Source organism: Brachycentrus maculatus, unplaced genomic scaffold (genome assembly GCF_059751285.1).
Source record: "Brachycentrus maculatus isolate JH-2025_06_01 unplaced genomic scaffold, ASM5975128v1 h1tg000180l, whole genome shotgun sequence".
Taxonomy (NCBI): domain Eukaryota; kingdom Metazoa; phylum Arthropoda; class Insecta; order Trichoptera; family Brachycentridae; genus Brachycentrus; species Brachycentrus maculatus.
The window spans coordinates 597,401-613,417 of NW_028280931.1; the positions used below are offsets into that span (position 1 = coordinate 597,401).

A 16,017-nucleotide genomic window follows, 5' to 3' on the forward strand; every position below is an offset into this window, starting at 1 on the left:
GCCAAAGAATCAGCGCGCGATATGGTTTCAATTGAACCATAAATACTACTTCTGAAATTTTAGCAGTGTGGTTGGTTGATATCAACAAATCATGGGTAAGAATGGTAACTATTCTATATGTCTATACTCGTAAAGTGGTCATAAAGGTTACAACGGTCCATACTGGTAAAGTGATCATCTGATTCCCCTTTTTAAAATAGTTAGACCTACGAGCATAGTAATTGAAATATTTGTTTACACATACTCTTAATGTTTTGGTTGAATATCCATGATTGGCCGATGGGGCCGAGAACTCGCATATGAAGGAAGATATCAATTTGAGGATATACTCGTACATATGGTATATGCAACTACCGTAATTTGAGTCGTGCGGTTGTCAATCATGGGTAAAATGGTAAATTTAACACACGTATAAAGTGATTCCTCAAACCAGCCTTTGACATGTCGTTACCCCTATAAATGCTCAGACTTTCATTTTCTTCTTCATTTATGTTGGGATATCAACAAACAAAAAGATTTTTTGTACCAAAAAAAACAAAAGACAATATCTGCTGAAAATTTACAAATAATTCCTGAAAGAAGGGTTTGACCTTTTACAGGAGAAAATGTATGTTTCTTTTTTCAATAATTTTTTTTCCAATAATAAGGCCATCTATTGAGTGCATCATCAACACTTGCAATATTTATTGTTCATGGTGAATAGCGTCCTTCTTAACAGGTGCTGTCACTTTCGTTGTTGTCGATTGGCTTCATAGATTTAATTTTATTGATAATGCCTTGCATTCTTTCCTTATATCACAATTCAAACATCGTTTTAGAGGTTGTATTTTGACTGTTTTCAGTCTATTTTTATCCTATATAGAAGTCTGGGCATTTACGGGACTGACGTAAATGCCCAGACTTCCATATTCTTCTTCATCTTTGATGAGATGTCAAAAAATAATATGAAAAATAACTCCTGTAATTGGAGATAATCCAGATTTGTGAACAAGTATTTAGACACACTCAAAATGTTGTAAAACCATAAAACAGCATAAAAATAGAGAAATTGGCTGTTTTCCGGTCTGGTTATCTTCCGTGCATTATAATTATATCTGAATCTGTGCCTTTATTTATGCCACGACCATTAGCAGCTCAAACAGCTGTGCGCAACCAACTATTCTGTATATATTATTACATCTCTATTTTACGGAGGAAACAATAAGCCTCGATTAATCAGCTGAATACCAATACAGCTGGTACCATGATATTAAAAGCTCGGCATCTGGTCCTAAATTATTTCCAAGTCTTGGAAATGATCAGATATTGTGCTCCATCAAGGTTACTGTGATATTTTAAATTATCTATGTACTTTTGGAAAAACTTAACTAAATTTAGGCGGTTTGGTAAGAATGATAAAATAGATCAAACTTTAAGAGAGAAAAAAATAAAACAGAATACGAAAAAGGCAAGTTAATTATAGTTACTCTAAAAAAATAAATTTGAGTGGAATATTTTTTAATTTTTTTTTATTAACAACGGCTTATGCTTTCAACAATATGTGCAATAACATTTAAGAATATAAAAATAAAATCATCACTTTCATACAATAGATAAAATACAGTACAATAGATATTCAAAGCAATTCGTCACATTAACAACAGCTACATACTATAAAAAAATCTGGAATATTTATTTTATTTATTTATTACATAGATACATACATTTTTATTATATGTATAACGGCTCTTTAGGCATGGCCTGTGTTGAGCCGAAATACTTACATGTTGATATATTACTTTTTTTTTAAACTAATTAAATTGTATACATTACATGCAAAAGATACAATAAAAATTCACAGTATAAAGGTTTTACAATAAAATAATTAAGTGGTAAGGATGGAGGAAGCGATAAGGTGCATTTGTCATAAATTTTATGACAACGCGCCCGCTGGAAGGTTAATTTGATGCCAATTTATAAAACAAGAATGAAACAATGGACTGTATGGTTAAACTGACCATTTATTTTTGCCACCAAAACGGGACATATACCAATTTTTATGTAATAGTGTGTTTATTTAAAAAGAATCATATTTTTTCATAGTTTTTATGTATTAGTAAAAAGAAAAGGAATGTTGATATAGAAAAAAAGAGGAATAATTCATAAGAATATGAATGTTTTTTTGTTGTTTTATTGTTTATATAAAGAGTCGACGGTCTTTATTAGTGCGAGTGTTTTTGCCCAGAATTTTTAGTCATGAATTACATGAAATTATAGTAACTTTAAACATAAAGAGTAAATCCACTCACAAGTAGGCATAGGCTATGAAACTTATAAAGTTGAAGCCTGAGTAGGGACATGATAAACGGTGTTGCATAAGCCGTAGCTAGATTTTAGAGTCACTTGGACGTTAGGTAATTAAAAAATATATAATTAGTTAGTCTTTGCACATGACTCACCAGCCACCTGCTGTAGCCATATGCACCGAAATCAAGCTAGGATTTATGTATTTATTTTAAATCAAACACAGATTTTTTGAGTCTACTAAGTTGTATTTTATTAACAAAAAACACATAAAAAATTATATTGTGACAATTGTTTCGCCTCGTTAGGGCATTATCAAACGAATGTCATTCGTTTGATAATGCCCTTCGACATTTGTTTGATAATGCCCTAACAAGGCGAAACAATTGTCACAATATAATTTTTTATGTGTTTTTTGTTAATAAAATACAACTTAGTAGACTCAAAAAATCTGTGTTTGATTTAAAATAAATACATAAATTAAAATGGAGTTCTACAAATTAAACGCCAAGTCAATAAATAAGCTAGGATTTGTTCAGCAAAGTTGAAAAAAATGAAACGGTTATACTACAAACTATCGTCGATTTTTTGCATTTTTTTTTATTGTTAACGTGTGTTGCTCTTTTTTTGAAAACGGGACATTTCGACGTCCCGAAACTTTACTTGGGGACAACGGGACAGGCTATCTAAAAACGGGACGGTCCCGTTCAAAACGGGACGTATGGTCACTTTATGTATGGTGGAAAATTGTATTAAATCGAATGCCACATTCAAAATTGGTACTTTTAACAAAATGGCATATAATTATTATGAATCCATTTGAAAAGCAATCATCGAATATGTGTGTAGTGGTCTATCTGACCTGTCCACGGAATCGAGGTGAATATCGAGTGTCTTATAATACGTACATATGTATTCGAAAACATGTAATATTGCGAATGGATTCCGACCGATGCATTATTGAATTGAAATTGCTACGTACAGTAAACCACAACGGCCGATTGCGATTGAGAAGCCTACAGTATCCATTCTATAATCTACCTATACCATCAGTATTCTGCAATATCCACAGGAAGATTAAAAAATCGATTAACATAATACAAAAGACGCGTTCTTATAGGTAAAATATTAGTAATTTAAACAAAACGTTTTGGGTATGTTAAAATCCTTGTTCGCAAATCTGGGTTTCTCCACTGAGGAGTTATTTTAATATTTTGACATCTCAACAAAGATGAAGAAGAATATGGATGTGTGGGTATTAATTGGGCTTGTTTAAAACGTCATGAGATTTTTGTTTATGTAAAGCAATAAGTAATTTATGATATACGATATGTATGAGTTCCGAAAAATCGATGAGTCGGGTGGTTGTCAATAATGGGTAGAATGATGAATGTTACGCGAGTGTAAAGTAATTACTCAACTAGCCATGACAAGTCATAAGTCCTGTAAATATTTCGACTTCCATATTCGTCTTCATCTCTGTTGATAAAGAAGAATATAGAAGAAGGGAATTAGTAATTTTAAAATGTCAATATTATTAATTTATTATTTATTTATTAACAATCTGGCGATGTCAAAAGTCTGCGTAATCGGAGGGCATGTATGACTAGATGTATGGATGTGAAGGAGGCGAGGAGTGTATTTCAGGACAGAAGAGAGTGGCGTTCCATCCTCTCTGCCTACCCCTGCGGGGAAACGGCGTGATGGTAGTAGTAGTAGTATTAACAAGCTGTACCCGTTTTTCACATATTTTTTAAATATTTTCGTTGTTTCACGACTAATGTAATTAACGTCGCTTTCCACAAAGGTAGGCAGAGAAAATTTGCTTTTGAAAACAATCTTAGCTCCTTCCACATACCTGCATCTCCTCATACATACTCACTGATTATTCCGACTCCTGTCCTAACGACTTTCAAGTATTTAAAATACTTGATTATGCCTTTTCCTTGTTTTACTGTTCTTTCTTCAGTCAATCGATTTTAATTTATAAAATTTGAAATCACCCGCAAACGAGTGAAAAAAATACTTAACACATTTTATTTATCAACTTCAATTGCAGATTGAATTAAAAAACCATTAAAATGTTAAATATGAAAATACATGTATTTTATATTCACGTGCATAAATTTGCCTAGAATTTTATAGAAGTACTTTCTTAAGTTGAGTCAATTGTTTTATTACTGAAACCTTAAATAAAATATAGAAAACTAATTTATATGCATTAAAATTAAGGTATTTAAATACTCATTCATATTTCTTGTTGCATGCGTAAAATTCACAGCAAAATTTAAGTAAGTTAAAACTATGAGTTTACTTTGTGTTACCCTGTATCTTGGTCCATGCTGTTCAAGTGAATGTAGCTGTTGATGTACAAATAGAAGGTATCTGAATACATACATAGAAGGATGTTAGCATTATATGACATAAGGAGCATTGCGCAGACCATCCTTTCAAGGAGTTGTTAATGACGCTATTGTCTAATATAGCCCATACACAAGTCTACAGCCTTAAAAATATTTCAGGATATATTTCACGTTAATGACAGAGACTTCAACCATAATTAAAAACGATTTAAATAAAAGATATTGAAAAAAGTTTGTGTACTAAAAGCTTGAATAAAATATAAGAAACCTACTAACTAACCATCGTGCCTCTTCTCAGAAGGGGTAGGCTAAGAAAATATAACACCACACCGATCTGTTTTTGCAAACAATCTTCACCTCTTTTACATTCTCGCATCTCCTCATACATAACCGCCGATCATTTTAGATCACCCGACTCCTGGCCTGACCACTTTCAATTATTTGAAATACTTGATTGTGCAAAGTTTACTTTGTCTTCCTCTTGTTAAAAATATATCAAAAATTTTGCTTGCAATAATTCTGATCCCCCTTTGCAGTGAATTGATATCTTGGTTACAAATATTTAAATGAAAAATAATTATTTTCGCACTTCAGATTTTTGAATCTAGTATTGGAATATATTCGAAGAAATATAGATGATGAAAGTGAGGGAGCTCACGGTGTAATACAATGGTATATAGGAAAAGAAATGGATGGAGAACGGGGTTACTTTTGATTAAAAGGAAGTAAAAAATTTACAACATTTTGAGTGTGTCCAAATACTAGTTCACAAAATCTAAATTATCTCCAATTACAGCAGTCATAATATAAGAGTTTTTGGTTAATAAAAAGCTTCTTTACATCTCACCAATTGATGTCTCTATTGAAGTTCTAGTGATTCAAGAACAATGTTTCTAAATTGGTTCATATATATAGAACTTCCAAGAATTTGAATAGTGTGGTTGTCAATAATGGGTAGAATTGGTGAATGTTACACGTGTGTAAAGTGATCACTTAAACCAGCCTATAACGGTCGTCAGCCCCGTAAATGCCCAGACTTTCATATTCTTCTTCATCTTTGATGAGATGTGAAAAAATAATAGGAAGTAAAAAAAAATTAAAGAGTTTGCACACCCGTTTTTTAAAGTTTTTTTTTAAGTATTATAGCTTTTCCTGAAACTTATTTTACATTTGAGATTTGTTTTTAATTTTCTACATAAATATGGATTTTGTAATATGTAATGCATAGTAATGAAAAATCTAAAATAATTCACATTGAAGCGAAATTGAAATTTCGCATACCTACTCGACTTTCTTAATACTTTTCAATAAAGAAATACCAAAACACGTAATTTATAATATTTCAAAGCTTTGAAAAATTAAACAATGTATTTGTAAAGCTCAAGGCAAAATATATTCGTTCGTTGGTCGTTAAACCATTTTTCTTCCATTTTCACGTACAAGGACCCGCATTTTGAGCGATTTCCCTTTGATTTATTCATTTTCAAGACATTCAAGTGTTTGACTTGTATTCTCAAAGATTTTTTCATTTACTTTTACGAATTCTTCTTGAAAAATCATTAGGGAATATTTCTCAACGACTGCCTAAGTGCAATACTTATTTAATTTCGACTAAAATAAAAATAAGTCACATTCGAGTGTTGCGTCTCCCGTATACTGGTAGATATTTTCATCCCAAGTACTATTTATTAATTTCTGAACCACTTCTGTTTTTCATTATATTATACAAGAGTCTTATTACATATGATGATTTAACGGTTGTTTATAAAATTTAAAGGGTCTGTTTTAAAATTTAATACTTGTTTTTGTATATATCACACAGCTTCGATGCAGGGGTGGGCAGAGAAAATAAAACTCTACACTAATCTGTTTTTTCAAACATTCTTCGTCTCATATTCATACATTTCCTCATACATACCCGCTAATCATTCCGACTCCTGACTAAACCACATTCAGATTTTTGAAATACTATATTTGACTTCATTCATACGTTTCATTATTTACATTTCATTCATATGAAATTAATGGTGGAGGTTTTATATCAAATTGAGACATATCGCTTACTCCTTTCAACAACGTCATATATCAAAAATCGTCAATTTTCAGTTGTGCATGTTTTCGGAATGCCCAAAAAATATACTATATCCCTGCAAAAGCGACATATTTTTAACCGACCATTTACTCGATACAGGGCAGAAAGTGTTGTTTTTGCATTTTGATGAATAGGTATTGTTTAATTTTTTTTAATATTCAAAATATTTTTCTAATGGATGAAAAACATTGAGGTTTTACTTAAAAAGATCTGTTGCACAGTAAAAAGTTCAATAAGTGGTTTGATATTAATTTTTAAAACATTTAATTATATTTAAAAACGATTTCATGAAATTTCAAGTTTTTTGATATTTGACGTTATTGAAAGGAGTGAGCGATATATAATAAAAAATTTAACCTTTCTTTCTACTTTCCTTCTTCTTCTTACCCTCATCTACACTCAATGGTGCATAGGGGACTGAATCATATATATAAACAGTGTTATCTTGATCGTTAAATATGTGAAGGAAAGGTGGTCAGCCCTGCGCTTCAGGTACCGGTCTAGGGTGATATTAAATAAATATTGGAGTGAAATATTCACTTATAATTATTTGATCGGTATGGTAACCGAGCGTGTTGACCATTTTTACACTACGTAGGCAGACATTTTTTAAAACTATTTTTACTGAACAAAAATAACTTCGCTTACTAAAATATAGATGTCGCTCAAGCGGAACGGGCAGGAGTGTGAGATAAACCGTGGTGGGGGGTACAGCGGCTTACATTGAGCAAGTTTTCGCCGGATTTCGCTAATTGACAGGCCAACGTGGCTACTAATTGCCCCACCATACTCGTGGAGCATATACATACATGAAATATACATTGATTATACCCGGCGGCAACGCGGGCTAGTGAAATTCTACCCCATTCGATGTTCCGCTAATAGCCTATCCCGATTCGACAAGAAAATGCAAAAGTAATGTAAGCTCGCAAACGGATGGGTTTAAAATTGATCATCGCTTATGTCGGTCGTCGAATTAAAAAGTGCTAATGACTTGGCACGATCAGATCAATCAGAATGTAAAATCTGGTGGTGTCAAAAGTCTGCCCAATCGGAAGGCTAGATGTATGGATGTGAAGGAAGCTAGCAGTATGTCAGGACAGAAGAATGTGGCGTTTCACACTCTTTGCCTACCCCTGTGGTGAAACGATGTGATGGTAGTAGTCATAGTAGTAGTAGTAGATATTGATGCCAATAAAAATAAAACATTATCAAAAAAATACAAAATCCTAATCGGATTATTTAACATACTGGGAAACGCAAAAAAATATTTTTTTTTTACAAAGCTTACCATTTCACCTTTATAAAATAAAACTAGAACTTTGTATTTCAACCACTTTTTCAAGAAAACTTGTTCTTAAACGGTTTTGACAAGAGCATCATCAGGGTTGAACATGTATATCGTACATGTTTAACCCTGATGATGACAAGGCTTTTTTCGAAACCGGTTGGAGAAAAGTACCGATAAAAAAGTTGGTAAAAAACAAAGTTCTAATATAGTTATATATTATAAAGTTTAAAAAATGTGACACAAAGTATCTGTGAGAAACATTCAAGAAAGAACAATTTTAATTGCAATATATTTATCAAATTTTGTAATTAAAAGCTTTTGACAACAATAAAAATTACTCTCTTAAGTACCTACCTATTCGCATTTTTATAAAGTTTGATTGTTTTTTTTAACATCCTAAAAGTGTTATTTTTTGACATCTTATCAAAGATGAAGAAGAATATGGAAGTCTGAGCAATTACGGGGCTGACGACCGTCATACGCTTGTTTAAGTGATCACTTTACACACGTAACATTCACCAATTCTACCCATTATTGATCACCACACTATTCAAATTCTTGAAAGTTCTAAATATATGAACCAATTTTGAAACATTTTTCTTGAATCACTAGAACTTCACGAGAGACATCTATTGGTGAGATGAAATAATATGAAAATGACTCCTGTAATTGGAGATAATCCAGATTTTGTGAACAAGTATTTGGACATACTCAAAATGTTATCCTAAAAGAGCATTATTGAGTACTCTTTGAATATTATGTAATCGCTTGCATTTACAATGCCTGCAATAAATAGTGGTACATTTGCTCGATAGTTTCGTGATTAATACTCCTAATATACATAAAGCCGGGTCGAGTACCGGGTGTCCGGGAATATCCTCCCCATCCGAGTTGTCATCCATTAATGAGCCGCCACGTGACTAGAATGAAGACGGAACTTAATTGCAGCAGAGTCTGGATAGCGGAAATGGCATCACAAAGACTACGCTCCCACCTGCCCACGAACAAAGACGTCCCTGTAATTGAGGGAAGATACACCTGGACCACCCTGTATTCTGCCCGAGCGAGAACTGAACTCGGATACCTTTGACATCGAAGTGCTTTTGTTTCCGCAACCAATTTGTGATGAAGGTCAAAGTGACAACCCTCAGTATAACGTTTATCTCACTTCCTTTTAAGATGAACAGACGTCGAGTTAGTTATATCTTTAACCAATAAAAACAGCATCTATAAAAATACACACACCACGATATTATTGTACTTCAATGCTTTGAATTTTAAACTAAATCAATTCACATTTTTGACATCTCAATAAAGATGAACGAGAATATGGAAGCCTGGGTATGTACAAAGCTTACGAGCTGTCATAGGCTAGTTTAAGTAGTCACTTTACACACGTGAAACTGATATTTAAATATTTTTGATTATACAGAGCTATGATAATACTTTGTACTAATTGTGTAGAAGTGTGTCTTAACAATGACGTCAAAGAATAAACTAACTAACCATCAAGGGGTATATATATATATATATACATATATATATATATATATATATATATATATATATATATATATATATATATATATATATATATATATATATATATATATATATATTATATATATATATATATATATATATATTTATATATATATATATATATATATATATATATATATTTATATATATATATATGTATATGTATATATATATATATATATATATATATATATATATATATATATATATATATATACATAAATATATATATATATATATATATATGTATATATATATATATATATATATATATATATATATATATATATATATATATATATATTTAAATATATATATATATATATATATATATATATATATATATATATATATATATATATATATATTAATATATCTTTTTTTGAAATACTTAAAACATTTTGCAATATATTTAAATATACTAAGGTCTCCATATATTTTACGTACATACTATTACAATTACGTTCTTTTAATGACCTGTTACCGCTACTACTCAGACCCATTAGACATCTATCATTCACCATCGTCGACTACTATTTCAGGTGTTTTAATTATGTACATTTTAGATAAGGTATTTGATCGATGGAACGGTGTAAAATGAAAAAAAAAAGGAGAAACCAGAGTAGCAAATTTGCATCGTCTGGGAATGGAAATTCTATCTTACGTGTTCGAGATATTATGTAAATCTAAACATATCCTTCCTCAAATGATCACATTGTTTTATTTATATACATGTCTGATAGAGAAAATTGTACATATCTCACATTGAAGTTAATTTTAATATCGCAATATAATTTTTTTTGTAATTTGCATATGAAATAACAAAGATTAGAAATCTGGATATTTAGAAGACTTACTACCCTTAATTGACTGATTTGTGTAACTGACTGTTTTATACATCGCTTTATATTCGACATTATTTTGATTGCACAACCAAATTACTTTTATTTTTAAGACATATACATATACTAGTATATTTCATGTCACATTTTCTAGTATTTTATTTATGATGAAATGTAAAAACAGACATTTATTTTCTATATTGAATTAGCTGCGTATGAAAGGATACTTAAACCAGCCAATTGCAGATTAGATACTCTATAAATATTATGTTTTAACATTTACATTTTGATAATTTCCCCACCTTTGTTAAGATATCGACTGAATTTTGATGATGACCTATATGTGAGGTTGAATCCTATATTACACACTTCTTCACAAACCTTAATATTGCATTGCGGGCATGCAAGTAAACGGATTTTCATATTATAATAAAAACAACATTCTTTGTTATTTTTATTTTATTTTATTTTATTTGGGATTTTTACAGCCAAAACAATATATTATACAACATTAATTAACCAAACTGTGGCCAATTAAAAAAATCCTCCGATAATGCTATTCTTATGTTGGTTGAGGTGAGTGTGTGTGTGTGTGTGTGTGTGTGTAGTACCTATTTAAACAGTTGGCTTGTTGAACAAACGTTGTTGGCTTGTTATAAAAAAAAAGATATTTAACTGATATAGCTACTGAACAAACACATATTTCGAAATTCTCTGAGTTCAGATTCAATGATATTTCTTAATGCTATAGCAAATAATCTTAAATCTATTTTTCATATAGTAAAAATAAAAATATACATTAAAAAATTAATAAATCATTTCGATAAAATAAAAACAAAACATCAACATGTGTTTAAATTTAATTATTTTTTAAAAATATTTATCAGAGTTAGGAATGAACTAATTATTAGAAAAATTCGTTTTACGAACATACGACTAATTTAAAATTATTGTCACTGATTTTTAAAGAAAATGAATAAGTTTAAATCAAACATGGAAATAATAATACACTTAACGATTCAATAAAAAATTGAGGGAATGCTCCATGAGTCAAAAGTAGTAGTTTATTATGGCATTTGAAATATTTTAAATATTTAAAGCACTTATTTTGCGGTTAGTCTTTTTAACATTTTTTTTGATAAAAATGATAGTAACGTTATTACTCTCTTCGTCAGGACAATCACTACAACATGCATGCAAACAATACTACACGTCATTACTTTAACACTATTCAAACAGTTATAACTATACAAAATGTTGATGACGTGCGGTTTTGGTCGACTCGAGGACCAACACGCACTAAAGACATTAAATTCTCACATTGCAATTTTTTTTTCGTAAAAAATAGTTTTTAAAAAGTAGTTATGTTTACTTATCATCTTTAAATAAGTAATCTTCGTTACATAAATATCCTGTAAATTATTTCTCAAAGTACAAAATATTTAAGGGAAAATTAATGTGATTAGGTAGGTGCCTTTAGCTGTTTTAAACCATTGGCAAGTTAGGCAAATATTTATGGTATATTGAGGTAACTCCATAACCCATGCATTAGAATATTTGTTCGGGTTTACCCCGGATTACGGCATAAAGGCGAAAACCAAAACTTTAATTAACAAAGCTTATTTTGTATCCGCGCCTAATTACAAAGTTTTCCCGGCGCCTCTGTATGTAAGGTAAATTACTTATTTCTACAAACTAGCAATTCCGATTTAAACTATTGTTTGCCTGCGTGAAAGCCTCGGCGTAGGACTATTAATGTACCGGTGAAATCGGGGGAAATTACGTGAAAATTCTCTTTCGGTGGGTTTTCTTGTAGGAATATGACATTTTCACGAGTTGATTCTGTTAGTTTGGAATCATTATCATTAGTGAATCCTGAAGGAGATCATTTAAAGTTGTATCCTACCCGCAAATAGGTTTGGGCTGTTTAAATTGTCTGTGGAAAATATTTATATTTCCTTACTGCGACAAAAGATGAGTGTGTTTTTTGGAAATATCTTTTAAAATGTAAATTGATTAATTTCGATTAGTTTTATTCGAACTTTATTTTATTTTGATCAATATCTACATTACATATGGAAATCGAAGCGGTGATAACTACAGATGTTCAAGTAAAAGTTGTCAGAATTGGGTTTTTTATATGCTCAAAAATTATACATTTTATATTTTTTTGTTTGTTTACACAGTATACAACGATTCATAATTTATTTTTAGAATAATTTAAAAAATGACGACAATATGAGTTTTTATGTAGAAAACTTTTGTCGTAATAGTATCGTCAGGAAAAATTTCATAGTTCAAAAAAGATATTTCCTAAACTTAACATGAGACGTGAAATACGGTACAGGAAAAAAAATAAACAAATGTTTTGGGAAATGTCGTTGCGTTCAATAAGGATAATTTTCGTAAATATTAAAAACATTAATATAACATCGTTTATTTCCTTTACTTCTAATATTTAAACAGTTTTGAAGAATCAAAGTACACTTGTAACAAATAAATCTGTATTAAAAAAAAACAATTTTAGTTTTAAAAAACAACTTTATTTTCGGGATATACTTATACTGTGAATCCATTAATAAATGTTTTTGCGAAAATCAATATTCATTCATATGTTTACATTCAACATTCTATGTATGTATTGGATTTAATTGTTTCATTCAAAAGCTTTATCATGGGATTCTGCAAAGTTAACATCTAACTTATAAACAATGAAATTTTATATTCCTGGTGTAAACATCGAATACATGTAAAATCCGTGTGTTCGTTGAAAGCTTGTTTTGCGCACGTTTATTTCTCTCAATAAAATAGTTGTGTGAATGGCGTTAAAATGTAACCCAAAAATACAATATTTACAGCCATATTTTATTTCATTTCATATAAAACCTACCCAGTTCACAATGAATCGATTATATGTATATATTTTTTAATTTAATGTTTGGTTTTACACAAATATGACCGAAAATATGCGTATTTATTTGACTTTTTTTTACATTAGTTATGTGTTTTTAACGTGAATTTATTCACATGAACTTTTCGATCATGATCTTTTCAAAGCACTATCAACTAATTTTAAGTGTTTTTTTCTCTTAAACTTTCTGAGATTAATGCATTGTACTTTTGAAGCATATTTGTAATGAAAACGGCGCCATATAAATTGTCCAATAAATAAATTTGTACAATTTATTTTTATTTAATTTTGGTCATACGGATAGTGTATTTTATACACGCCACAGATTTTTTATTCTGTTTTTTTTTTTATTTACAGGATTTGGGACCAGTGCAACATAGTACAGGACTATTTGACGGTGTACGATGGAGGGTCTCTCTCGTCTCCCATCCTCGTAAGGCTGTGCGGGGGGGATGCAGTGCCTGATATAATCAGCAGCGGACCCAGGATGCTGCTTGAATTCCACACTTCACCCTTTGATAACCCTTTCCACCCAGTGCCACTCAGCTACCTACCAGGGTTCGAGCTTGAAGTTCAGGTAAAAAAATCTTTTAATTTATTTGATATAGTAACAAGAGCTTTTGTTTAACAATATTATTCATTTTCTAGACATTTCTACATTACAGTCTTAAAATAAATTACGATTTTCTCTCCAAAAAGAGACTAAGCTCTTGTGCTAGGAGAGAGATTTACACTCATAGTAATATGATAAATGTAGTTTTAAGATTTTCCCTTTAGAGGTTTGGTATCTCTTCTATAGAAAAAATACTTTTCAACCCGAGACTAAGCTCGTGTGCTTAGAAAGGGACTTATTATTTATTGTTCATGTTTGTGGGTGATAATAATTAAAACAGTTATTCAGTGATTCGTTTTTAAGCTGCAAATAAATATTAAAGAAATAAATTATTAATTTATTTCTGATAATCTGTCGAGTACAAAACTATTAAAATTATAACCTTAATCCTTTCAAAAACTTTATAAAGTAAAAGAATCTCATATTTTGTTTTGACCACTATTATTTTTGATACACTTTTTCTAACCGGTTTCGACAAGCACATTTTCATCTTCCGATAAGGATAGGTACTTTCAGGGATGGATAGAAAATCAATTGGAAAATAGGAAGCGAATATAAAATTGGTCGAAAACAAAGTTTGAATTATGTTTGTAATAAAGTGAATGTAAGAAATCTACTGTAGTAAATGTTATTTTTTAAATGATAATGATTGGTAATTTTTTTATTTAACCAATTTTTTTTGTCCTTTTCTTTAATGTGATCCTTTTATCAAAGGTTTATTTTCTTTAATGTGATATGTTTGTACACATCCTCCATAGCCTCCAGTTATGAAAATTTTGAGATACTATATATTTCTAATAAGGGTCTAATGTTTTATTTTTTCTGACATCGTTTACATTGTTGTTAATTCTCCATTTTTCAAATAAATTTTAAATTACTGCGTTTGAAAATGATGCGAAATGCATCGAAACACGTGTCACAACAGATTTTAGGAAATGGTTATATGAACCAAATAAAACTTTAATTAAATATATCATTCATTGTAGGTACTTTTTTCATATGATAAATTTATTATAGAAGTCTCAATTCGAGATGAATCACCTATCGTTTTTTATACAAAGGAAGATGGAAGTCTGACTAGTAAAAATGTTGAATGATTCGTCTCAAATTGCGATACCAAGAATATCGATTCGTAGGGTGAATGATTCACTGTCTAAGAGAGTAAATAATATATATATATATATATATATATATATATATATATATATATATATATATATATATATATATATATATATATATATATATATATATATATATATATATATATATATATATATATATATATATATATATATATATATATATATATATATATATATATATATATATATATATATATATATATATAGCTCTTGTGCTAGGAGAGAGATTTACACTCATAGTAATATGATAAATGTAGTTTTAAGATTTTCCCTTTAGAGGTTTGGTATCTCTTCTATAGAAAAAATACTTTTCAACCCGAGACTAAGCTCGTGTGCTTAGAAAGGGACTTATTATTTATTGTTCATGTTTGTGGGTGATAATAATTAAAACAGTTATTCAGTGATTCGTTTTTAAGCTGCAAATAAATATTAAAGAAATAAATTATTAATTTATTTCTGATAATCTGTCGAGTACAAAACTATTAAAATTATAACCTTAATCCTTTCAAAAACTTTATAAAGTAAAAGAATCTCATATTTTGTTTTGACCACTATTATTTTTGATACACTTTTTCTAACCGGTTTCGACAAGCACATTTTCATCTTCCGATAAGGATAGGTACTTTCAGGGATGGATAGAAAATCAATTGGAAAATAGGAAGCGAATATAAAATTGGTCGAAAACAAAGTTTGAATTATGTTTGTAATAAAGTGAATGTAAGAAATCTACTGTAGTAAATGTTATTTTTTAAATGATAATGATTGGTAATTTTTTTATTTAACCAATTTTTTTTGTCCTTTTCTTTAATGTGATCCTTTTATCAAAGGTTTATTTTCTTTAATGTGATATGTTTGTACACATCCTCCATAGCCTCCAGTTATGAAAATTTTGAGATACTATATATTTCTAATAAGGGTCTGAGCGATGTTCCAAA

The 16,017-nt window shown here is 29.8% G+C and overlaps 1 protein-coding gene across 1 annotated transcript in view; it reads left to right on the forward strand.

The window, feature by feature from the left end:
* LOC148307969 (uncharacterized) overlaps window positions 1-16,017 on the forward strand; it is a 416,767-nt gene that overhangs the window by 341,247 nt on the left and 59,503 nt on the right. Inside the window, exon 7 of the mRNA XM_088262474.1 lies at window positions 13,682-13,901. Within this exon, the coding sequence (XP_088118600.1) occupies window positions 13,682-13,901 (220 nt within the window). The remainder of the gene's footprint in view (window positions 1-13,681; window positions 13,902-16,017) is intronic.